Source organism: Anas acuta, chromosome 20 (assembly GCF_963932015.1).
Source record: "Anas acuta chromosome 20, bAnaAcu1.1, whole genome shotgun sequence".
NCBI classification, from domain to species: domain Eukaryota; kingdom Metazoa; phylum Chordata; class Aves; order Anseriformes; family Anatidae; genus Anas; species Anas acuta.
In genome coordinates, this window is record NC_088998.1 from 9,103,744 (window position 1) to 9,127,318 (window position 23,575).

Consider the following 23,575-nt stretch of genomic DNA (forward strand, 5'->3'; position numbering starts at 1 on the left):
TGTACGAGGAGCTAAAATGCATTCCCGGCTCACAAGCAATCTCAAGTAAAGGACAGCATCTAGCAGCTTGTCAGACTCACAGCATCCTACGTGCAGCTTTTTACCGGCTCCTGCTTTGAAGAGAGCTGTCCCCCTCCTGCCGCCACGGCTCAGTGCGAGGCTGCGCTGCCTTCAACCCAGCGCCCGGCTCGGTGAGGCCGCGATTTGTTCCTGCAGCGGCTCGCCTGCGTGTTAAAACCACCCACCGAGCATTTAAAGCATTGCTTTAACCTACTTCTTCATTCCACCCATTCCCTTAGGGAGCCCTACGGGACACGCGGATCCCAACACAGCACCCACAGCTTCGCACCGCAGCAGGGGGCACCGGGGAGCGATCTTCCCCTCATTCACCCTACCCCAGGCCCTCAGCGGACCTGTGTCCACCTCGGGCGAGACAACACCCGCTCCCCTAACCCTTGCGGAGCCCGTTTGGCCGAGAGGGGCTGCAGCATCCCCTTCCCCATTGCGGGGGGGATCCCCCCCGCGGGCTTCGGGCGGGCGCTGCGGCCGGTAGGCCGCGTTGCTAGGGCCGGCCGCGTTGCTAGGGCGCGGGCCCCGCCCCTGGCCGCCGGCCTCCCAAGATGGCGGCGGGCAGCGGCCGCCCGCTGGCGGTGCCGCTGCTGCTGCTGGCGGCGGCGTTGGCGGCGGTGACGGCGCGGTTGTACCGGGCCGGGGAGGACCCGTTGACCGTGCTGACGGCCTCTACGGTGCGTAGGGCTCTGCTTAACTCCTCGGCGGCCTGGGTGGTGCAGTTCTACAGCTCGTCCTGCGGTCACTGCATCGCCTTCGCCCCCACCTGGCGGGCGCTGGCCGGGGACGTTAAAGGTGAGGCGCAGCCGCCGCCGGTCCCGGTCCCCTCAGCCCCGGCACCGGGAGGGCTCTGTCAGGGCTCGGCCCGGTTTTGGGGAACGGGTGTGAGGCTGGCACGGGGCCTGGCAACGCGGGGGGGGCTCGGTGGGGCCTGCCCTGGGAGCTGGGGCCCAGTGGGGGCGGTGGGGTGGGGAGGTTTTGGGGTGAGATCCCTGGGGTTGGGGGGTTTGTAGATAAAAAGGGAGTGTTGGGGGAGCGGGAGGCCTGGGGGAAAAAGGAACAGGGGGAGATAAAAATAAATAAATACAGAAATCAGGCTCGGTGAGTCAGGTTTGTGGTGTCTGCCTGCTGGTCCTGGCACCTTCTGGGGATCTGAGACAAGCGGGTCCCTGAGCTCCTGGTTAAATTCAGCTCCTGTGGCAGGGAGAAGACCCGAGATGGAATTTGTGGGAAATGCCGTGCAGAGTATGGGTGTCCTAAAAGGCCTTTAAAGTGCTCTGGGCATCGCGTTTTACCCAAGGGACGCTCTCAGGATGGAGACAGCGGTTCTGAGGCGCTGATGTGGTTTTGTTTTGAGGGGCAGTGAAGTGCCCTGGCTTTTCTGCTGCACTCTAGGGTGTGAAAAGCGTTAACAAAGTCTAAAACAAAGCGTAGGTGCAGTATTGGGTATACACGTTTTTAGACGTAAGGAGACGGAGGCCTACCCAAAAATAGGCCCTGACGAGTTTGTCATGTGCTGGGGGCTGCTGACTGCAGAGCAGAAACTGAGAAAAACAAGAAACGCAGAGCACTGGTGGTTTCCAGGCTTTTCAAACACTCATTACTTCCATGGGTCTTCTTTATTTATAAAAGCAGTATTTTTCCTGCTTTCTTTGCATAAGCTTGTGTCACATTTTCACCTTCTGATTTGATTTGCTTTTGGCCAATTTACCATAGTCTAAGTCTTCATAAAGACTTTCTTTTAAAGGGTGCACTTTTATACTTGTGGATGTTGGCCTGACCAGCAAATGCAAATTGGTGTTATTTGTCCATCTTGAAACCAGAATGGGTGGGTTTGAGCAGGAGACTGCGAACAGCCACACTTCTCATGGGTGGCTGCATCCGAAAAACATTTCACCCACAAACACTGCCTCAACATTTATTTTTCAAAAATATTTACTCACCTGCTAGGATGTTTCAAGGATCTTTGTGGATGCAGACTCAACTGTACCTGAAAATTCTTTAATCATTATGGTTATATTTAATAATTTAATCATTATGGTTAATATTTAATAATTAATAAATTCAGGAAGAAGCCTGCATGTTAAATAAATACGTGGCTCTCAAGCAGCACTCAGAGGGGATCCTTGTGATGCACTCCTGATCTCCCTGACTGCACGTCACGACGGAAGGCAGCACGATGCTGGTAATACACGTGCTGCAGGGAGCACGCAAGGTTTGTGCAAGGAAGCATGTTCCTAGCGATGCACTACGGCTGGTGTGCTGGTATTCTGTAGCATTTCACAAGTGGGAGCAGCATTTCAGTCCGCCAGCCTGCTGGATTGGCAGTTCATTTATCCCGTGTATTCACGTGATTGCTGGAACTCGTTTAGCATAAACAGAAGTGGGCTTGGTTAACGTGGTGTCATTCAGCTGCCCCTTCCCTGTAGTTTGTGAGTTAGTCAAGTTGTTTGGAGTCTCTAGCATAACTTCTGTCAGAAATTTTACTTTTCCCTTACATTTTTGTTATAAATTTGGAGCAACCTTCAGTATATTGAAACATTTTTCTCAGATTTAACAAAATACTCCGTGTGGAATAGGCCTTGCTAATTGTTCTACCCAGCAGAGCTCTGAATGCTACAACAACACTTGTACTCTGTCATAATAGCAAACTCCGTGGGTATTTTCCTTTGCCCTCTCTACAACATGCAGTGAGTAGAACTGAGTTATGTATTATTTCAAAAATGCTAACACTATTTAAACATTCAGCAGCATAACCCCCCCAAAATCTATGCTGCAGTGATAGTGTGAACTTACACAGCCTACGCTGCGTACTCCAGCAACTTCCACATCCCTTAGAGATGAGAAGCTCCTTTTTAAGCAGAAGCAAATGCTAAGCAGCACACATCCCAGCTGGTGCTCTTTAACCCAAGTGTTTAGCTGGGGATGCGTTCCATTGTTGTACGTGGGCTATTTGCATCAGTTCATAGAGCTGCTATTCAGCCTGCCGAGGAGGATGGAGACAGGTGGAAAAAGGAGGAGGAGTGGTGGAAGTTGAATGAGATAGATACCCAGAAGCCGAAGTTTTGTTTTATTTATTTTGCATTTTGTTTGATAAAATGGACTGTTGTATCCTTTGTGTCCGCGTGAATACGTGCCCATCTGCTCTAGAATGCTTGTAGTCACTCCTGGTGCCTGTTCAGCTGTTGGCATGTTGAGCACAACTGAAATTCCCCCTCAGCTGCCCCATCCTCCTCAAAGACAAATAAAGGTCAAGCTACATTTCCAGCACAGCTAGGCATACAGCTGACAATCAGATCTTGAACTTGATGATGCTTTCATGCTCCTTGCTATAAAAGCAGATTTAATTTTTAGTGCTGTTTTGGTTTATGTTTTATTGATCTTGGGGAATTGTGATGCATCTTCAAATTCTGCCCAGAGCTGTCTTGATTCAGCTTAGCTTTAAGAAGTAGCTGTACAAGGAGCCTCTTGGAGGGGGTCTTCTTTAAAGTGATTGCTGCAGCGGAGCATGGCTCGAAAAGACGAGTTCCTGGCAATATGAGAAGGAAAAAAGGCTATGAATGAATTGAAAGCTTTTATTGAAGTTATATAAGCACGTTTATAGAAATACTTGAACTCTTGTGGTTACGGTTATTAAACATTTATAAAGGAAACTCAGCCATTTAGTGCTCTGGTTAAAACTCAGGTATTTCTGAAGAATCTCTAAGGTACTCCTGGAAAGTACTAAAAGGTAAGGACATATTGGTCAGTAGGCAATATGGGAGCCTTGTGGCGAGTGCGAATTTGGAGACCTCTGAGGACACGGCAAGTTCAGCAGCTAGTGAGTCCTTTGTTAAAATTAACTCTGATATCAAATGCGTCAAAACTAAAGTTTTGTAATTGATGGCCACGCAAACCAGTAACTGCTGGATTCATCTTATTCAGTTAAATATATTCTGCGTGCTTATCATCGGAGTTCTGTTGCCTGATTTCCTTGGGAACCAGGCTGATCTGTCAGCTGGCACCTCTGATGACTTCTGCTGAAAATAGAAATATTTTTTTCCAGATTGGGAGTCTGCAATTAGGATCGGTGTGCTGGATTGTGGGGAAGAAGAGAACTACGAGACATGTAAAGAATACGGTATTCACTACTACCCAACTTTTAGGGTAAGTGGCTTGATATATTGCTGTATGTAAATGATGCGTGGTTCATTTATAGTAACTAAAACCATAACAAACTTATTTGTCCATAGTAATGGATGGACCCAGTTGTTCTTTATCTTGGCTTTTTCTGTGATTTTGCAGAGAAAATCACAGGGCTGATAAAGGATGGAATCAAGTTCTTCTTGCTCAGTGCGACAGATGATGCAGTTATTTGGAGTAGGAATTCAGTCCTCCGTTTAGAATCTGAAAATTTTTAACTTCTCTGTCTTTGCCAGTCTGTATAATCACACTGTGAACTGTAAGCATTAGAAGAACGTGATTGAAGGAGAGGGCTGAATGAGCACTGTTCCAACAGAAGAAGGATCAGTAGGGGTTTTATTGCAGAAGTTGTGGTGCTCTACTCAGATAGAAAGAGCAATGTGGTTTGTTTGTTTTTGGTCTTTAAAGTTTCGGTTATAAATTGTAATATACTCTTTGTTAGACACTGTAAGTTTTTTGTTTTTTTTGTAGTAGTAGTAGCAGAAGGCAGTCAAGCTCCACTGTCTATCCAGTCTAACCACTGGATTTGAGAAAATTTGAATAATGTTCTGAGTGTATACATAGTTTGTGGTACTGATTTGGTAATCTGTCAATTTTAGTTTGGGTTAATGTTTGTAGTAACAGATTGATAACACTTATGAATTGTTACCAATCATATTACAATTATGAATTGTTATGGTATTTTTCCTCTGAAAGTTTGCTTGATTGTTAGAGTTTTGACAGATGAGCTACTTTCATGTGGTTGAGAAGCCGGTCTTTGGAACTCACAGGCTAGGAGTAAAGACTGGAATAGATATGTGTTTTGTAATTAGAGCTGTGGAAACTCTTGAAGGCTTCATTGTTTCTAAACTGAGCTTTTTTTCTTAAACAGTGAAGTTATTTTCAAAGCAATAATACCAATAACACTTTTTTTTTTTTTCTCCCCACATAGTACTTCAAAGCATTTACAAAGCAGTTTACAACTGGAGAAAATTCCAGAGGTAAGACTATCCTACTGTAAGCAATACCCAAAGCAGTTGTCCTATCAGCCAGGAATTTGTCAAAAAATTAGCAAAATCCCTTGTCCTGTCAATTAGTTTAGACACCTAGACAATGAAAAGCTTTTTAAGATGTGATAATTACTGTATTAAAACAAAATATCAGGCAGAATTTTAGACAGGTGAAAACACAGAGCTTTGTTTAAAAACTTACATTTCTTAGGTTTTGAAATGTGGTCCACAAGTGGTTAGATTATTTAAAAAAAATTGTTTAGGGAAAAAACAAAGCAAAACAAACAAAAAAATCTCATGGGCATGAGTTCCAATTTGATCAATCATGGCTCTGGTGTGTTTTGACCTGTCAGCCAGTTTCCAGGCATCCTGAATCTCATTGGGAGAACCCCTATTCAGATGTTGACTAGCTGAAACCAGGCTTATCCTGTGTGTCTGACAAGATCACAGCTTGAGGTGATTTGTCTGAGGACAAAAGTAATGTTGTCTTTTCCAAGGGATTAACATTCAAAAGGGCAGAGGTCAGAAGAGGGACCACCTGCACCATTAACCCTTCATGTAGAATTAGACTGCAGTTGTACCTGTTACGTTTGGTGTTTGTGAGAGCTTCTGCATTTTTCTTTCTTTCTTTTAAAGCATACAAAATGTTCTCACACTTAGTTATTTCCTTATATTGTTCTGTGGCTTTGTAACCTCACCTGGCCCATTTGGTAAGAATGGTACATCTCTGTTTTAAATCTGTGGTGAATATCCTTATTGCAAAAAAGCCACCAAAGCCTCCCACTGCAACTACTGTGAAAACAAGCATGGATTTAGAATGAAGCATTGTTGTAAGAGAAAATCAGCAAGGCAGGCAGATGGCTAGGTTTGGAAAAGTCTTAATATTTTATACATTTCGGGACGGGTTGACAGTTTTTAAATACGATCTCATCTCAACATTAAAGTGAAATCCTACAACTAAATCCTCTGTTCTTCAGCCAAATAGTAATGCCTGGTTTTCGAGTCCAAATGTAAATCAAATAAATGCCACACAAAAGCACAAGAATGGTAACAAGTTATCAACATGCAGATTTTCACACAGTTTCCTGATATTACATCTTTTTGTAACCTGTACTGAGCAGGAGCAGACCGTGAGCTGCAAACAGTTCGCCAGATGATGATTGACTTCTTACAGAACCATTCTCAAGAGTCAAGACCACCTGCTTGCCCATCGTTGGATCCAGTTTTGTAAGTTCTGTGTTTAAAATACAGCTGGTGTATTCTTGCTATGTTAATTTAATAAAATGTAGATCTTATTAAAGATGGAGTAAGCTTTTTGTTGTTGTTAGTTCTGCTACAAGACAGGTAAAAAGAAATTTAATTGATAACACTGAGTTTATGGCATTCTACCTGTGCTAAATGGCTTTTCTTTTCCTAAAAGGTCCAGTGATATCACTGCTCTTTTTGACAAGAACAGCGATCATTATACTGCCGTTGTGGTTGAAAGTAATAACTCCTACGTCGGGCGAGAGGTAATGTATGATTTATGACATAATGAGTATGAATGAATTTTATCGTAACACAGCTGAGTTTTATGTTAGTTAGCCAAGCAAGAAAATTTGTGATTGTAGGACAGTATTTAAGGATGATGAGGGTCAGGTCACGTGTATTTGGGATATCACAAAGTCAAGCGATTACATAGGGCTGTTGTATTTAATTACACAAAGGAACTTGCTTACAAATGAGCACAATGTCATATTAACTTCTGTTTACACTCTGGAAGAAGATTAATATTTCAATTTCATTGTTAGCATAATTCTTTTGTTTCAAGAGCTGGAAGATCACAACAAAAATATTATCAGATGTTGTGTTTTTGTTACTGCTAGAGAACTGTTCATAATACTCATTCTTCTGGGCAGCTCTTAAGATTTCAACTGTTCATAATCTAAAACCTCTGTTTCTCTTTTTTTCACATGTTTTCCAAGTTAAGATGATAACATAAAATTATTTTCACAGCTCTTAGCCACTGATGAAATGAAAGTCTTTTGGTTTTTGCTTTCCTCACCACCACCACCCCCCCAATAATATATTTGATTTGGCATCATTTTGCCATTTAACGAGCCTGCTGTTAGCTTAGACAACTGTTACTTTTCTCCTGCTGCCAAGATCTAGGATAAGTAAAGAAAATAAATTGCACAATTATCTAGACATAATCTGTGTAGAAACATCCAATGTGTGTGAAATGTTTCTAATTAGATTTGATGCTGAGATGGCTGAGTTGTGTAAGTGGAGGGTGTGCTGCCAAAAATGAGAATCACTTTGAGAAGCAGGCTGCTTCCAGACATTTGTTTTCTGGAAGCTGCTGTGTTGATACAAGTGGGCATTACCAAAAAGAAGGTGATGACTGTAAAGCTCTCTAGTACTTTGTCAAGCTGATTTTAAACCTTCTGTTATAGGAAAAGCTGAGTATCATTTGAATAACAGAAAATGGAATCTGTTTTCAGAAGGACAAACATTTGCTAATGTAATATAGAATTTTAACTTTAAATAGTGAAACAGGAAATAACATTGTAATAAGGGAAAAAGGAGTGTTTAGGCTGTTTTTCTTAAATGGAAAATTTTCACTACTTAAAACTGAGTCATCATGTTCGTAGGAGTAACATTGACTGTAGTTGGCAAAGAACATTTATAGTTGAATCCTGGCAAATCTTTGAGGCATCCTAACGTTATCGCCCTCTTCTGCCTCCTCTGCCATTTGCTAGAGTGTACACCTTGTAGAGAAATGTGTGCTCATTCCCAGCTGCTCCAGTGTAAAACCCCAGCATCAGGTTTAAAGAGATAATGAAGAATGTTTTGGGCTAAGATACTGGACTCTGAACTGTAACTTTTAGGGTATGGGCACTTATTCCTATATGCAGTCTGTACTGTGGGGTTGGTAAAGAAAGAGCTGAAGGGACAGCTAGATGCTGTGACACCACAGACTACAGGGTTTGCCAGGCAAAATCTTGTGTTACTTTAAGCCCTTGATTATTTTCTAAGTCATGGACTTTGACATCAGAATGCCCTAAAGTGATGGGACCGAATAAATGTTTCTTCACTTCATGAAAACTTGCCTTTAAACTCTTATAATGTGAAACATGCCTGAGGAGTATTCTCTATGCAGTTTTGAAATGTATAAGGACACTTCATCATTCATTCTCATGTTTTCTTTGTGTGTTAGACTTCAAAGGGAAAAGATCAAGATAGACCAAGAAAAAAAAGGAAGATAAGAGTAATTTCCAGAGTAACTTTTCTTCAGCTGAAGTTGTTAGTGTCCATGGAATGCTCATAGATGCACTTTCTTGGTGAACGGCTTGATGATGCACTTGACCTGTTTACCTGTCTTGTCTTCCATATTTCTTGAAGGATGTATAACTCCTGTTACCTTTCATTGCACAGGTTATCTTAGACTTGATCCAGTATGAAAACATTGTGGTAAAGAGAGCGCTGAATTCTGATAAGCCTTTTCTAGAGAAACTTGGTATTACCTCAGTCCCTTCGTGCTATCTGATGCATCCAAACGGGTCCCGTGGATTAATTAACATGTAAGTAGTTTCTGTCTCAGAGGAACATAAGAGAATTCACTGAAGCTATAAAAGCAGTTGCTATAACTTCCTTTCATACAGATTAAGTTATTTCATAACCATTTTTGCATGTATGTAATGACACCGTCATGGCTTGTATTCAGTACATTATGTGGACTAAAATTTTGTGTTCCATTCCTTTGTGTTTTGAAAATCGCCTGGCTTGAGCACTCTAGCAATTACTAAAGTGTATGTAGTGATCTTGTTACACAGTTTGCTCTTAAAATGCACAGATATGGGTTCTGTCAGTGGAAGTGAGATTTCATATAATGGTAGGAAAGAGTAATCAAAATGGTGTGGCAGTTAATTATAACCCTTGAGATGCTCGGCTACAGTAACAAGATTATTTTCTGACAAAACTTACTTTTAAGTAGACAATTCTGAAGTAGTGCTTCGTACTGGAAAGCTCTAGGCAAATGTTTGTATTTTTGAGTTTGATATGCTGATAGCAATTTGCTGGTAGCTCTTCATAAAGCATTTAGTATTATGTATATTTTTTTAATAAGAGACCTAGTATTACTTTTGCTTACCACTGTTGCCTATTTATAGCTTTAGCCTATTACTGTGATACGCCTGAAAGGAAAATGCCTGAATAAAAACAGAAAAAGATAATGACACATCAGAGCTCTAAAAACCTTGCTTCTAAGTCAAAAAGCAAGCTGTACGTATAAGCTGTATGTGTAAGCTTGTCTGCATAAGGCAAGCTGGTATTTCGATGAAGCTGATGTTCTTAATTTGTATGGAATTTCAAACTACTAATCCCAGTGTTTTTTATTACTGTTCCTAAATTGAACAGTTTTGTTTTCACTTTTTAGCAAAACATACAAGAACTGTAAAATGGAAAACAAAGTGAATATGTTATAAACTTACTAATTTGCCTTGGATGTTCTTTTAATGTGAGATGAAAAGTAATCTTTTCTTTGTTCATTTATATGCAGTGTGAAGCCTCTTCGGTCTTCCTTTTCTTCGTATTTAAAGTCGCTGCCAGGTGTAAGAAAGAAACTACTTTTGCCACTTGAGCTACCTGTTAAAGAAAACAAAGAGGAAAGCACAGAAATCAAGCAGTGGAAAGAATTTGATAAGTAAGTGATACTGATATTCAGATCAATGCTTGATTATTAAAATTTGCTTGCAGTTTTTCCTTGCCACATAGGAAACTGCGCTGTCATTTATTATAAAATTCTAGTGTGGTTTAAAAATTTTTTCCACCACAGGTGATGCACCTTGAACTGAATAGGTTGGTCACTACTTAATCATCTTCATTCTTCTGCTGAATAAAATAAAAGGCATTCATGCTTAATACTGAAAGCAATGCTTTCAGCTGTTGATTCAACTTAGTCCATTTCTCAGTATATTCAGATAACACTGGTGAGTTAGTTCCAGCACCGAGGTTACAGCTTCTTCTAAATGCAAGTAACTGTTGTGATCGTGAGCAGTGATTCATTGGTCAAATTACTGGGCTTTCAGTTTTTTATTTTTTTTTCTTCCCCAGTCTTGTTTACACTTCTGGTCTGTGTATAATCATCTTCGTGTTAAGCAAGAGTCTTCCTTCTTTTATAGCATGTCATTTTACTGCTCCTGCCAGATCCTGAAGAGAAACTATAATTTCCTTACACTAGCTATTTCCTTACACTAGCTATTTCCTTGCTGACAATTGCAGGGTTATAATTTCATTACAAAGTAAAACTGGCTGGGAGATGAAAGTTTAGTCAATTATAAAAGAAATTCTTGTGTGACTATGCTTCATTCGCCTCATTTCAGAACAAAGTGACATAAAACTACTCCTTTAAAAGACTACAGTGAAACTCATTGAACTTGACATTCACCATACCGAGCACCTGAAGTAACTGCTGTATCTTTCCATGTATGCCATAGGATATACTGCAATCACTGTGGAGTGGCAAATGTTGAGGTTTTAATGACACCTTACTATATATCAATTTTACCTTCATGACTGGTGAGAAAATGAGCGAAAGAAACCTGCCACTTCATAACATTATATATGTGTGTTTCAGATCTAAGCTGTACATGGCTGACCTTGAATCAGGATTGCATTACCTGCTTAGGGTAGAACTTGCTACGCACAGGATGCTTGAGGGAGCTGAGCTAAAGACCTTCAAGGATTTTGTTACCATCGCTGCTAAGGTATGCGCTTTTGGTCCTTGATTATTTTAACAAAAAAAAAATGACTAACATAAAATTTATTACGTGATGTAAGCCTCTCAAAATGTCTTTCAGAATATATTTAAATATCTACTTCCTCAGTAGCTTAAAAATAGTTTTGTGGATTTCTTTAAGTGTTGTTTTTGAGTTACTGTATACAGTTCTGATATATTTAAAGGGCTGCAATACATCTTAGTTTCATCTTCGAGGGCTCAAATTTAAATAAAGTTTAAGCAGTCTGCAGCATATTGAACGACTACTATAAATAGTCTTTATCAGATTTTCAGGATAAATAGCTATTTCAACTCAGTGAGATTAAAAATGTTTTGCACTTCTTAATTTTGGGTTTTATTAATGCGTTCTTGACAAATAGAGTGGTATTTACAGATACTTCTAATGTCAGTCTAAATTTTGAATATAGTTGAGGTACAATACTTCAAAAATGAAGATGCTCATGTTATACTTGAATGAAGGGATAATGTAAGTAATGTATGTGATGTAAGTTAAATTATTTTTTTCCAACATCAGCCTACTAAAGTCATCAGTGTCACTGAGCAACTAATGCTTTGCTTTATTTTAAATAAAATGAACCAATAGCTTTTTAAGGGAATAATAAGGGCTATATGAACTATCCCCAACTATCTGGATTTATCAGTCAGACAGTTTCTTGCCCCCCTGCAGCCATCAGAGGTCAGAAATCTCTAGCTGGCCTCATTTCTTTAAGAAAGTGTAGTGGTAATCTTTCTATCATATTATCCCTAAAGCATCCTCTCTTCTTCCTGATGGCTCCTGGCCAGCTTATGTCATTTGCTTCCCTGGCTATTAGTGTATAAATAGGGAATGCTGTCTTTTAGTTGCATGCTCATCTCCAGACTGCCATTATACAAGTGAGGGTTTCTGTCCTTTATTTGCATTCTCTTGTGTAAGGCTTTTCTCTTAGTTCTCAGTTGTGATGCCCACTGATTTGTATTAGGACCCTTTAGATTTGAAACGGTCAGAATCAGAAGTCTGAACAAAAATTTTGTAAGAATCCATATTTGTTGTTAATATTCTAAGAGTGAGAAAGGATTTTAGCCTTTCTAATTCACTCAGGTTTTATGCTCCTTCTTGAATCATACACTGCTGAATTACCTTAATACAAAAGTTTATGTAATCTGGCAAAAGTCGTTCTGTAGCATTTCTGCTTGAAATTGAGTAACTTCATAGTGGTTAACATTTTGAGAAAGCAGCATGCTTAATTTTTTAAGCAAGTTAATGTGAGATGGCTTTTTACTGGTAAACAGAACAAGCGTTTTCACATAACAAAGAAAATCTTGTCTGTTAAACTTACTGAATACAGGAAGAAGACATGTCGATAAATAGAAAGCTGTCTTGCGGCTAATGAGATTTGTGCTTTAAAATATTGGTATTTTCTTTTTATTTTTTTCCTCAGCTTTTTCCTGGCCGTCAGCCTGTGGTGAAGTTGTTAGAGACCTTGCAAGAGTGGCTGGTGAGCCTTCCATTAGACAAAATCCCTTATGATGCTATTCTAGATCTGGTCAACAACAAAATGCGGGTAAGCTGTTACTAGTTTCCAGCACACAAATGCAGCATTAGTAAAGGATAAGATTCTATATAAATCTAAGACATCACTTACTGATGGTCCCTCAGTCATAATGGAGTTATAAGAAGGTTAAAATGAAAATAAAGTGAAGTCATTACCAGGAAAAAAAAAATCTACATGAAGAAATTGAAATGAGAGAAATGAAGCCCACAATCCTGTCTGTTTTATGAGGAAGCAATCACTAACATATACGTGTTTACTAATGTCAGTTTCAAATGCAAGATTTCCAGCAAAAATTTCTATGTTAGCCTTGCTTGCTTTGCCTGCTATCAGCAGGTTTCTCTTGAGTGAATGTCAGAGTTAGAAGATGAGAAACTTATGGGCACTATTCCTGAGGAGTTTTCCAAAAAACAAAAACAAAACAAAAAACTCTTTAATTTCCTGTTGCAGTATAGTCCTTGCCAGGGATCCCATCTCAGTTTGGTAACGCAAAGCGATGTGATAGGGCCATCTTTGCACATAAGTTAATTTCTGTCTTTCTTCCTATGAAGAGGGATTGCCATCTGAAATTTAGAAACTTAATGTGTGTTCTAGGAAGCAGAGACATAAGTCACTGAAACTAAAAATATTGCACTAGTAAATGGTGGGTTTGTTTTAAGAAGAAATAAAAATGAATTCTACATTTTATCCTGTGAATATGTTACTACTGTAAGTCACTTAGATCTTGCGGAGTAATGCAGAGTTTTTGTCGTGCCCAGGGATACTGTAACTCTATTCACAATAGTATGTAAGTGTTTTATTTTCATACTGGGCTTAAAATAAAATCTTTACAAGTTAAGCTACTTAATACACTCTGCCAGACTAATCGGACGTTTCTGATGTGCATCTTGGTAGGTTTAACACCAGTGATTGTACACTGAGTATCATGTAATGTGCTTGCCAGAGGGATGAGTTTAGTAATGGTGCATCAGAGTATCTCAGACTTAAGGATTGTTCCAAGGTTACAATTTGTTTGCCTTAAGCATGAATTCATTAACAACAAGTGCAGAGAATAATTTACTGTCCTTTATACTTGGATCACCTCAATTTCAGGATGAATTGCCAGTGCTGTTAATGCTAGTTGAAAAACTTAGGGGCTGATCTGGAAATGTACTGAATGTACAAGAGGCATATTTCCTCCCTATTTCAACTGAGAATTCAAAGCCTTTATCCTTTGGGGGTGGGCTTTTCTTTTCTGGACTGAACATTGTAATAAGAGAGGGGATGCATTGTGTTTTGAAAAGTGATGTCCCATGAAAATATTAAGCTTATTTAAACACGTTTTATTTAGGTAGAAATGTTGCGTTTCTACCTGCAACAGGATTGCTTGTATGTGTTTGGCTGTGTGAGTTTGCCTGTCTCAAGTTCTCTGAAATTTCCAGTGTGTATAATGTGTGTTTGGGTGTTCAGTAGTGAACTAGCTTATGGGTAACCATGTGGGGAAAAAAAAAAAGCAAAAATACAAGCATATTTTAGGAACTTTGAAGCTCTTAAACATACTTGCTGTGTTCAGTAGTGAAGTGTCATTTCCAAAATTGTTTAAGTTAATTTAGGTACCAAAGCTGCGTATATCTTAAATACACATTATTTTCAGATTTCTGGGATATTTCTCACTAAGAGAATTGAGTGGGTCGGATGTCAGGGCAGCAGACCAGAGCTGAGAGGTTATACCTGCTCCCTTTGGAAGCTGTTTCATACCCTAACTGTTCAAGCTGCGCTGCGACCAAAAGCGTTGATAAATACAGGTAAGCAGTAGTTATATGGGACACTTGAAGGACAAGACAAATAAGTGTGTAGCAGTTCTGCTATGCAATAGAAAAAGTACAGGAAAAGATTGCTTTAATCCATTCAATTCTCAACTGATACATTCATGGACAGTGGCTTTTGAGGCTTAGTTTTCAGTTTTGTACCAGCAGGGGTCAGAGCATAGCTTTATTGTGGTGCCTTTGAAAGAAAGTGTGTCAATTTGTCCTTGCTTAGAAATGTGGTAAATAAAATATGTTGCCCTGAAGATGTGAGTAAGAAAACAGGAGAGGGGAGTAGTTTAAAAAAAAAAAATAATAATAATAATAATTCTGAACTACCTGAAATGGGAAGAAGATTGTTATCTGAGGTGGCACTATTAATTTGAAAAGAATAAGATGTAACTGCAGAATTCAGTAGCTATAAAAACTGTATAACCATTAGCTAATCCTTCTGTAATTGTATTTCATAAATACAGAATGTCATGAAACATTTGTTTTCAGATGAATTTACATAGTGTCCCTTAATCTGTGCAGTGTGATGTACTCACTTCTTTGCAAACACTTCGTAAAATCGCTTCTTTTAGACTTGCATTGTCTTCTGAAACTGTTAATATTCTGGTTTTGATTCCTAGTCGTCTTAGCACAAATGAAAATAGAATTATAAATGCTAAAGCATCACTCCCCATATGATTTTATACTTGTCAAGACAGTGCATTGTTTGATTTTAGTTCAATTTTGTTTTTATTCTTTAATATAAAGGCTGCTTGATGTCTTTTGCAAGAAATGCTTTATGCAGTGTTACCCGGTTTTCTGGTTGTTTGTACATTAAATTTAACAAACAAACAAACAAAAAAACAAATTATGGATACATGTATTTGTCCAGCACTACTTGCAATCACAGTGGTAAACTCTTAATGTTGAACCTCCTGCAAAATAGGAATTTAAGAATAGCTAATCATCCTGCATACAATTTTTGTTTTTGTTTTTGTTTGTTTGTTATTGTTGGCAGAGTAGGTTGAATCCCTTTAAGTTATGCTGTGCTCTGCCACACCAGTATTTTTGTGCTGCATGATATATTAGCTGTTCAACAGCATCATGCATAAGTTAAATTCCCCCTTTTGTTTGAACTGCCCAAACTGTCCTGATTAAATTTATAAATGTTCTTAATATCGAACTATGCAAAATTGCATCTTAAATTGCTTCCATGTCTCAATTGTGAGCTTTAGTCAGTCTGAAGTTAAAAATACACTGTGGAACCCGAAAACTCTTCGGCACACTTAAGCATTGATTTAAATCGGGACAGATATGTGATGATCACTTCTTACGGCGAAAGAATTGGGTCAGTCTGAGACTGTCGGATTATGTCTTGGGAGGTTTTCCTCTCCTTATTGCTTGTTTAAATCCCATCTACTAAAAAGCATGATGTACTCCCTAATCCTTCCCACCACAGGTAGGGTTTTATGGTTCTTGTCCACTTTAAAGATTAGGGTTACCCTGAATTGCTGTAGTTTGGGAGGAAAGAGAAAAGGAGGATTACACGATGATACATGGCAGATGTTAATAGAAGATTCATCTCTGGGCTGATAAAAGAAAAACAAACAAAATGAGCCATTTTGCAATTGTTTGTTTTCTTTTTAAACCAGATGTATTTTTCTTGATAGTTTCCCCTGCTTGCAGAGTCTAGCCGTGTGGACTTGCTATGGCTTTCTTGATGTAATGTTTTTATTGTTTTGTATTTGATGTGGTTTAATGTTGACCTGTGTAATTTGAACCTGCAGTGGGATCAGCATAAAGGAATCCAAAGGAACTTTAAGTATAATTGTTCGTATCAGAGGGTGGATAAAATCGTTGTAGGAATCACATCCTGGGTGTACTTAATTGTACGAAATGTGTTTTCAGTTAATAGGATCCACTGGTGTGAATAAGACCAGCTTGTGGATTTTTTTTTAATATATCTGAATTCTTTTTAATCTGTTGCTAAATTAGAAAACCTCCCCTAGAAAATGAACTTTGAGGGAACTTTCAAGAATGTAACGCTGCACAGGAGAATAATTAAATTTGTGTACAAATATCTGTTTTAAGAGGTGGTTTGCTGGTAGTTATTTTTAATGTTTTTTTTTCCTAAATTCATATTCAGCATATGTGATAAAACTCTTTTGCCTGAAATTCATTTCAACTTTATAAAATTATTTTTCAGCCTTTCTTTTAATACTGTATTTTAATCTGCTTTAATCTCATAGCTTTTATTTATACATGCCTATTCAATCACAGATATTGAATGTCTGAGTAGAGATTGTTTGGTTTTTATGATTTCTTTATGGTTTTAAAGACTTCTTACCCCTGTGTTTAAGACTGCAATGTCACTGTTCTAAATAAAGGTGTGTTACAGCGATCTGCATACATTTCTTACATAGTTAACAGGTAAATATTCTGATAGTTTTGAATAGTTTTTTTTTGAATAGGGCTTTTTGAATAGGATTTTTTTTCGAAGAAATAATGCTTGTATGGAGGGCATATGTGCTACTAGAGTTTGTTATTCGCTACCAGAATAGGACAGTGAGCTCTGTAACCCCTTACTGTGCAATCTGTAAAACTTGTATTGCAAATTACTTTTAGGCAGACGTGTTCAGCTGCAGCAGTCAGGAGTTTGTTCAGTCCAGGACACCGCATCACAAAATGTGTTTCCTTTGGCAATTGTTTTTGAGATAACGCATGAATTTGTAAATACATTTTGACACAATTTATTAGATCAATTAAGCATAAATCAGAAAATCTGAGACAAATGAAAGGTCAGGATTTTAGCAAGTAACACTATTTTTGATTCACTTACAAATGTAGGGGTGACCTGCTCTCAAAATAAAGGCCCAGGACAAAGTCCTCAATCTGTAAAGACTTCAGCCTGCTTCTGAATAAAATCACCATTTTTTTTCTCATTATTAGTGTAAGAATATGGATGTTACGGAAAGAAGAATGTGTTTGTATTTATTTTTAGGAGGAATTCCTGAGTTGCACTTGAAAGTTCAATTGTTGCTAAATAGCTATTAGGTGTGTGCGCTCAGTGCCAGCCAGAAAAGCTGTGCCATTAATAACCGTAACGAGATTCTGGTGCTCTGTAATACCTTGGGGTTACAGCAGAACAGATGGATATCACAGGTATCTCCTGAAATATTTTTCAGAGGGTTTTTGACTCTTGGCTTCTTGGTAGCAAACTGACCATAACTTCAGCACCTAATGGTGAATGCATAACGTATTAATTTAATTATTGGGCAGGATACTGAAGTAAGTCTCTACTTCAAGAAGAATTGTGTGTAATATAGATAGCATGGACTGTGCATATTTTAACAATTTCAAAATGTACTTATGAGCTTCTGAGAATTTTTTTTTTTAGTCTGATGCTCATCTGTCCAAGTAAGTTTTCCCCTTCGGCTTGTAAATACTTTTCTGTAGGAGACATATCACAAATAGGAATATTTGGTCTTTTAACCGTTGTATTTGACATGTTGTTCAGGGCAACTTTAAGCACAATTGAATGGACTAAATACATAGCAACATACTGGTATAAGTAGTTACTCCACATTTTAGTAGCACTGTCACTCTTAGCATTTTTGAGCCTCTGTTGTTGGAAATAATTCACTTGTAGGTGTCTGATATCCCAGTCTTTCAAAACACACTGTTCTGAAAGATACTCTTTGAGATCACTTTAACCTCTGTATTAGAAACCAAGTGATTTGGTAGTGAATAAATAGATGTCTCACCTTGACTACTCAGGAACGATATTAGAAATGTATTTTGTTGGGGAGGGGTATTTCTTCAAAGAAATGTGTGAAGCTTTTCATCTCTTTTACATTGAAGGTGTAAATACGCATGGAATGAAAAGGTAGCAACGTTTCCTTTCCTTTTCCTGCTTTTAGGTACGTTACACATAGCATATGGAACCTGTGTTTGTCCAGATGGTGCTAAATGCATGTCATCTGTCTTTCTAGGTCTTGAAGACAATCCCCAAATCGTACTTCAGATCATGCGGAGATACATTCATCACTTCTTTGGATGCAAGGCTTGTGCTCAGCATTTTGAGGAAATGGCTAAAGAATCCATGGATTCTGTCAAAACGTTAGACAAGGCTGTTCTCTGGCTCTGGGAGAAACACAACGTAGTGAATAACCGACTTGCAGGTATGGAAGACCTTGCTTAGGAAAACCCACCCAAGGTAGCTGTGTCTGAAAGACAAGGCTATGTCATTTTATGCAGTGCAGTTTATATTTGAACAAATCGGTATCAAATTATGCTCTGTAACATGAGTTTAAAACAATGGTAACTGTTATTTCTGCTTAACATTCCTTTATTAATTTCTGACTTGAGAAGGCAAGCTCCATGTTTACACTGGCGTACAAAGTTACCAACATTAAGGATGTTTGTGTACAGAGCGAAACAGAGTGTCCTGGGCAGCTGTAACTCCAAAGACCCACATGGTACCTTTAGAGTGACTGAGAAATGCATACACTTGAGATACACTTCAGTAGTGCAGTTCATCTCTTATGCTATACAATGAAAAATCTTCATCATTCACGAAGAAACCATTTTTTCTGAAATTTCACCTGTTGCTTGGTGTGATTTCTTTCTGAAGTACAAATCAAAAGTCTCTTCAGAAAGGAGCAAAAAAGTTAAGTTACTTCTCAGTGGATAGAAATAATTAAATTTATTTCCATTACAGTTTAAACGGGTATTAAAACTTTTCTAAATTTCTTCATTTTCTTCTGGAGAGAAGCTGTACAGAAAATGGTGATAATTGAAGAGGAGGATTTCTCAGGATAAAAGAGCCTAAGCTATTAGTGGATCAACAACTGAATAAAATAAAATTACTATGAAGAATACCTGTTTCCCCCCCTCAATTGCTATGTTTTCAGCTAGACTAAAAATACAGTTAAAATACTGTGTTGTATTTAATCCTTTCAGTTATGGGGATATCAAATAACTAAAGCACTAAAGAAAATTGGTTTCTCTTTGCACTTAATCCCTGTCTGCTGTTATGGATCTGTGTAATGTAGCATTAGTTACAATTTAAATATGCTATATTGTGTTTATGTTGTGGTTAAGCTGAATTCCCACGATTTATGAAGTATTAAATACTGTTGTGTGTATAAACAGTATGTTTCCTTTCTCCAAAGAGAAAGAAGAACACGATGAGGTATTAAATAAAATCATCCCCCTTAATGTTTGTTACTATTGCTGGGCTGAACACAGAAAAAAGTAGTCTTGCCGACTTGAAGTTGCTAAGTGGTGGAACAATGAACTTAATTTAAACATTAAGTTATTGGAAAACTCGCATGGATATTGATTTAAATAATGCAGCAGCTGGCTAAAATACCCTTTTAGTAAGAAGTATAGAAATACTGGAATAAATAATAATGTCAAATTATGCATTTTAAGTTCGCTAGAATTTCTCTTTGGGACAGTGACTTATTTTAATCCCTAAAAGCTGCATCTGTATTTCTAGTAATATATGTAGCTTCTGATGAGAAATAATGGTTGGTCCATGAAAATGCCTTGGCACAACCTTTAAGTGTGGGCCTTGAGACTGTTGTATATGGTTCTGCCCTAATTAATTATTTCCTGTTGCTTTAAAGTGTACAAAATTTATGGCATTCTTTTTGGCAGGGGAACATGAAATACAGTAAGTTTTCTGTTTGTAATCATACCACAAGTTGTTTTGTTTTTTGCCTTCTCTACTGAGACAAATTGATTACTGGGTGATTTTTATTGCAAACTTGCTCTTTGCTTGTAAATACCAAAGAGACAATCTTAATTATTCTTTGGATTCTTAAACAATATTTTGATCAAAATCCAGGAGAAGTTTCCAGCCTTTAAAAAAGATAAAAATAATAAGAATCTATATTTATTTTGCAGATATTTTAAGCATTAGTATACTGATAACAAATAAATTTGTTTTCTTATGCTGTAGAGATTTTTGTTTTACAAGTATTTTGAAGATTTTGGTTTTGTTAGAGCAAAGTATAAAACAAAAACACTAGCTACAGCGTTCAGCTCTTTGCCATCAAGACAAAACGGTGGCTGGAGCTATGAGCAACTGAAATGTTAAAATGAGATCTAGTCCAAGGTAGCGTTATGTTTAAATGCTAAAAAGCAAACAGAAAAATACACCTTAAATATGATAATGGTTTTTAAAGTACTGGAAATAGTTTGTTATAGTAATGAAACAAGCTATGAAAAAGCAAGCTTAGGATGGAATAGTTCACAGTATAGAAACACGAAAATAACTGCAAGTCACTGGCCTTGAAATGGCTTTCTGCAAACCAAGCTTCAAGATTAAAGAGTATTGAGAGCAAAAGAGCAGTTTGTTTTGAACCATAACTCAAATTAACCCCTGAAAGGCCCAGATGGTGGTGTTTTCATGCCTTCTAAAAACATAGCACTTGTGGGATCCGGTTGCATTAGAATTTGAATGCTGCAGCTTTTACTGAAAGAAAAGGAAAATAATTGATTGTGTTTGTAAGGGAAAGAGGAAGCATCCATAAGGAAACTCATGAATTTCCTAATTTGTTCGCGATTGTCTTTAGTTTAATACAAACGTTATTGTGATGGCTTTCTTATGGCAACCTCACTGTTTATAAGTGGAATATATTTTCTATATTTTCCAGTAGTTCTCTTCTCCTAGTTCATTCACTTCTATTTTTTTTTCCCTCCTGTCAATTAGGAGATTTGACTGAAGACCCCAAATTTCCCAAAGTTCAGTGGCCAACTCCAGACCTTTGTCCTGCATGTCATGAAGAAATTAAAGGATTACACAGCTGGAATGAGGACCATGTTCTACAGTTCATGAAGTATCACTATAACAGTGAAAATATTCTATACAAATACACTGAAAGCCAGACTGATGCCAGTGAAACTGAACTGGGAGATACGAGGGAGGCAAAAGACAAAAATCTACTGAAGAAACCAAGTGGAAACAGAGAAAATAACGTCCTGGACCAAGAAAACATACGGGATTCAGAATCTAAGGTGTTAGATAAACTAATAGGGAATCATGGACCTGTAAAAGACAGAGGTAAAAATGCAGTTGAATCGGTTAACCGTGAAGAGAGCAGGCAGTCTGTATCTTTCTTAGGGATTGGATTTTCCAACATAGACATGAGTCTGTGCGTCGTACTGTATGTAGCATCGTCCTTATTTTTAATGATAATGTACTTTTTTTTCCGAATGAGATCTAAACGGTGGAAAGTGAAGCATTATCGTTCCTCTGTATAGGCGTTTAAATTGGAAACAACATTTTCATTGTACGTGGCTGTTCAGTACCAGATACAGCTTTAATATTTATGATCAGGGATTTTGTATACAGTATTCTTTGTTTTAAAACCCTTTCTTCCCAAGTCATTTCACAAGTGTTCTAGCTTAATATATGGAGCTTGCTGTAAGAACCCTCTTTGACTCTGAGGCACACGGTGCTGTCATGAAGTACCCAGTGAGGAAAGCATTGCATTTTTCAGCTCAGATTTTCCATGACTTACCGCCTACATCCTTTACTCATTTGCAGAGTAAACATTACATTATGCAATCAACTGTGCCTGGTTTTGGAAAAGAAATTGGATATTGTTTTGTGTACGTCAAGCTATTTTTTTTTAATTTATCCAGAGCTGATTTTACCTACCAGAGTACTGAACAGTTACTGTTACCTTGACTTCTTCGTCTGGAGAAGCAGGAATTGGTTTTGTATTTTTTTTTCGGTGTTTTGTTTTTTTCCTCCAGGAAACCAGAGTTCTATTTTGATTAAATCAATTCTAAACCTTGTGACTTTCTCCCATATTACTTACGCTGCATGTTTAAAGTGGAAGGCATTACATCTTCAGGTAGATCTTCCATTCTCTCGTGTTCCAGCCAAGGATAGCTGCTTCTAGGATGAGAGGTTTGGGGCAGCAGGCATCTCTATAAGCAGCCTGATTCTGATTGCTGATGCTGCCATCCATGCTAAGGGAGCTCAGGTGTAAGTAACAACAAACTCGGACCCAGTGCTGTCCTTGCTCCTCTACTGATGTGTTAACAGAGCATTGTGCAACTCACCTCACCCATCTGTGAACCAGAGAAGTAGCTGAGTAAATACTGTGTTATCCTGTGCCAATTCTGATGGACTCCAGTAAAGGACAATGCTGTTTTTACTGAAGGAAAGTGAGGCTCCGTTTGTATCAGTAAGCCAGAGCAAATTTGTAGATCTGGAAATACTACGTTTCTTAGGATGCCTGAATAGTTCCGTTACCTTACAGTAATTTTTCTTCCTGTGAGTCAGCACAAATCCTTCATTTGGTAGTGCCAGCTCTGAGGTCAGAGGGAATGCCACCTGCCAGCTGCAAAGCTGGCTGTACAGTGCTTAGAGCAGCTGATCTCTGTTCTGCTGCTGGAGTGCTCTACTGTTTGGGTCAAGAAAGGTTTTAACTGTGGTCCAGTCCAGGAGCTGCTCTGTTCTGGGATGTGGCAGCCATTGGGAATAGGGCAGTTGCTTTTACAGATCTGTCTGGGATCCTAGCTGAGAGCAATTACAAGACAGCATGAAAACAGTTATAAAATTACCATTCAGAGTAGGAGTTCCTTTCTGCTCCTAGCTGTGGAGGATAATTCACGTCCTGGATAGTGAAGTTTATAATCCTATCCAATGTAATTGAGCATGTTCTAGTTATCCATTACCTAATCTTTAGTTAATCCTAATAGGTTTTGGCCTCAATGTTTTCTTGTGGCAGTGAGTTCTACAGATTAATTATGTTATATAAAAAGGCTTTTCCTTTCAATTCTACATTTCCAACTTTTAATTTAATTGAATGTTCGCTAGCCCTTCTGTTACGTGAGAAGGGGTAGATAGGCCCTGGCCAATTCTTTCTTGTATCTACTCTGGTATTGTCGTCGTCTTACTTCCATCGTAAGTCCCAGCGTAGAAAGTTTAAAGCTCAGCAACAGAAATAGTCTAAAAGTTGCTGGAAAAAAAAATCAAGTTATTTTTTCATAACCAAATCTTGCTTATTCACAAAACTGAGCATTTTTGACTGGAGTTTCTGCAGCTTCCACTTGGAATAACAAAATTGAGCCAAAGCTGACTGCCCCTTTCTCCTTTAAGTCTCAAAACAATGTACGAATGCACACTGCCTTCTGCAGTTCCTCTCGTGCAGACTTCTCTAATTCTGACCCAGCAGCATCAAGCCTGGGCTTCTTAAGGATCCTCACTGTTCTGATGCAATGAGGCAT

The 23,575-nt window shown here is 38.5% G+C and overlaps 1 protein-coding gene across 1 annotated transcript; it reads left to right on the forward strand.

Moving 5' to 3' along the window:
- Nucleotides 1-585: 585 nt before the first annotated feature.
- Nucleotides 586-22,135, forward strand: QSOX2 (quiescin sulfhydryl oxidase 2). The gene is made up of 12 exons (XM_068656909.1): nt 586-864; nt 4,115-4,215; nt 5,183-5,231; nt 6,362-6,467; nt 6,661-6,751; nt 8,658-8,803; nt 9,781-9,924; nt 10,858-10,987; nt 12,438-12,560; nt 14,182-14,332; nt 18,316-18,504; nt 21,045-22,135. Exons 1-12 carry the CDS (start codon nt 621-623, stop codon nt 21,593-21,595), a joined length of 2,025 nt encoding a protein of 674 aa, XP_068513010.1. The 5' UTR covers nt 586-620; the 3' UTR covers nt 21,596-22,135.
- Nucleotides 22,136-23,575: the final 1,440 nt, after the last annotated feature.